Source organism: Cyprinodon variegatus, unplaced genomic scaffold (genome assembly GCF_000732505.1).
Source record: "Cyprinodon variegatus isolate N-32 unplaced genomic scaffold, C_variegatus-1.0 Scaffold2892, whole genome shotgun sequence".
Lineage (NCBI taxonomy): Eukaryota > Metazoa > Chordata > Actinopteri > Cyprinodontiformes > Cyprinodontidae > Cyprinodon > Cyprinodon variegatus.
Genome location: NW_015153345.1, coordinates 1 through 1,811, shown reverse-complemented (window position 1 = coordinate 1,811; position 1,811 = coordinate 1). Strand labels below are relative to the sequence as shown.

The 1,811-nt window shown below is 45.4% G+C and overlaps 1 protein-coding gene across 1 annotated transcript in view; it reads left to right on the top strand.

Annotated features, from left to right (window-relative positions):
• The window catches only part of mvb12b (multivesicular body subunit 12B), a 10,080-nt gene extending 8,553 nt beyond the window's left edge, over positions 1 to 1,527 (top strand). The window contains exon 9 of the mRNA XM_015369303.1: positions 145 to 1,527. Within this exon, the coding sequence (XP_015224789.1) occupies positions 145 to 231 (87 nt within the window). The 3' untranslated portion in view covers positions 232 to 1,527. The remainder of the gene's footprint in view (positions 1 to 144) is intronic.
• The last annotated feature ends 284 nt before the right edge of the window (positions 1,528 to 1,811 follow it).

The window sequence follows — 1,811 nt, the reverse complement described above, 5'->3', positions numbered from 1 at the left end:
CTGCTAGACCAGGTCAGCTGCGTCCAGCAGAGCCGTTCCTGTGTTACAGGCTGTCTCCAGCAGGGGTCACTGTGGCAGCATCTAAGGGAGCTTCCCTAAAGCTGGGCTCTGATTGAACGTCATGTTTCTGTCTTTGTGCTTCAGTATGATTACAGTTTCCGCACGGAGCACAGCGCAGCGGCTCGCCTTCCCCCCAGCCCCACACGGACCTCCCTGAGCTCCGAAGCCTGACGCTCCTCTTCCTGAACCGCCCTGTTGGTAGGGAACACCCACAGGAGAGACCTGCACACAACTACTGAGTACCTGGCCCCCACGGCGTGAAGAAGGTCCGAGTCCAGCTGGAGCTGCTGTTCCCTTCATACGCAGGGCAGAGCGGATCCAGGGGGGGGCCACAGCAGCTCTGCTCCTTCTAAACCAGCCGCCGCTCTCAATCAACACTCCAGCAGGAAGTTCACCTTCTCCGTCTCTAAAGGGAAACTGCTTCTCTTCTTCTTACTGTAGTAAAGTGACTGGACTATAAGTGCACTTTGTGTTTGGGACATGCTCAGTGTGCCTCCTGTTTGCCTTCCATGTCCTGTAACCACTTCTCCGTGTTTCTGCGTGAGCCGGCGTCACCAACAGCTCCCACCACTAAGCTCCAAGCGAACCGCCGTAACGCCTCCATTCATCAGCTGGAGGAGAAAACGAGGCGTTAGCTCCATTACTCATCATTTTACTGAAGGTTTCACTGATGACATCATTTCCTCAGTCAGTTTCAGCCACCAGGGAAAGTTACAAGAATTCTAAAACACAGTTTAGTTCAACTTCTGATGACGTTACAGGAGGGTTAAAGGTCAAAGTTCACGGCTTGGCTCTGATTAGCTGCTAGCATCATGAGCAGGTAGCCGTTGTTTTTACTGTCCTGCCTCAGTGAGAAATGTTACACCATCCTTTCTAAAACTTTTGGTCCAATCGTCTATTTATACTTTTGATTTTGATGCTGGAGCTTTCAGCCCAGTTCTCCCAGTCTGATCCGTACCAGTGAGTGACTGGTCAACATGTGTTTACTCTGTGGTTTCATGCATTTCACCTCCTGCTAGCCCCACCCTTTTTATCTTGTTTAACCACTTATTAATTGTTGCAGCTCTACGTATTGCAGTATTGTCGGGTCACTGCTGCAGCGGTTTAGCTAGACTCGGTTTTAACCATTTCACTTTGGTGATTCTACTTTAAACTGTTTTAACATAGAGAAACACTCGTTGCACTGTTGATGAGATCACCAGAGGAAAGCATCCCTGTGCTAATGCTAAGCTAACCCTGTGTGTTTATTTAGTGTTCGTTTTAGCTCCGCCTGTAGCTCACTAACTGCAGCTAATCCTGTTTCCAAAGTGTTAGTCTGCCTGCATGAGGAAACGCTTCAGTAAAAGGATTTAGGATATTTTAGGGGAAAATATTCACAAACAGATTTTTATTCTTTAAAAGTATAAATCACATGTAGTGGAACCTGTGTTATAAGGATGTTAATTAAACTGTGATGAACAAGTCGAATCGTCCTGATTTCCTTTTTATTACCGATGCTTAAAAAAAATAATAAAACTTATAAATAATCAAAACAGATTTTATTTATAAATTATATTTGTTAAAACATCAGTCCCACATTTCAGAGCTCAGCAGCATCACTGGTCAGTGAGCTTTGTCCATCATTCAATTCTATTCAGTTTATTTCTATAGCTCCAATTCCCATCATGTCATCTCAGGTCACTTTCCAGTTCACCAGATCATCCAGTCAGATTGATTCAAAGTTTTCTATCTAAGGAAAACCAGCTGATTGC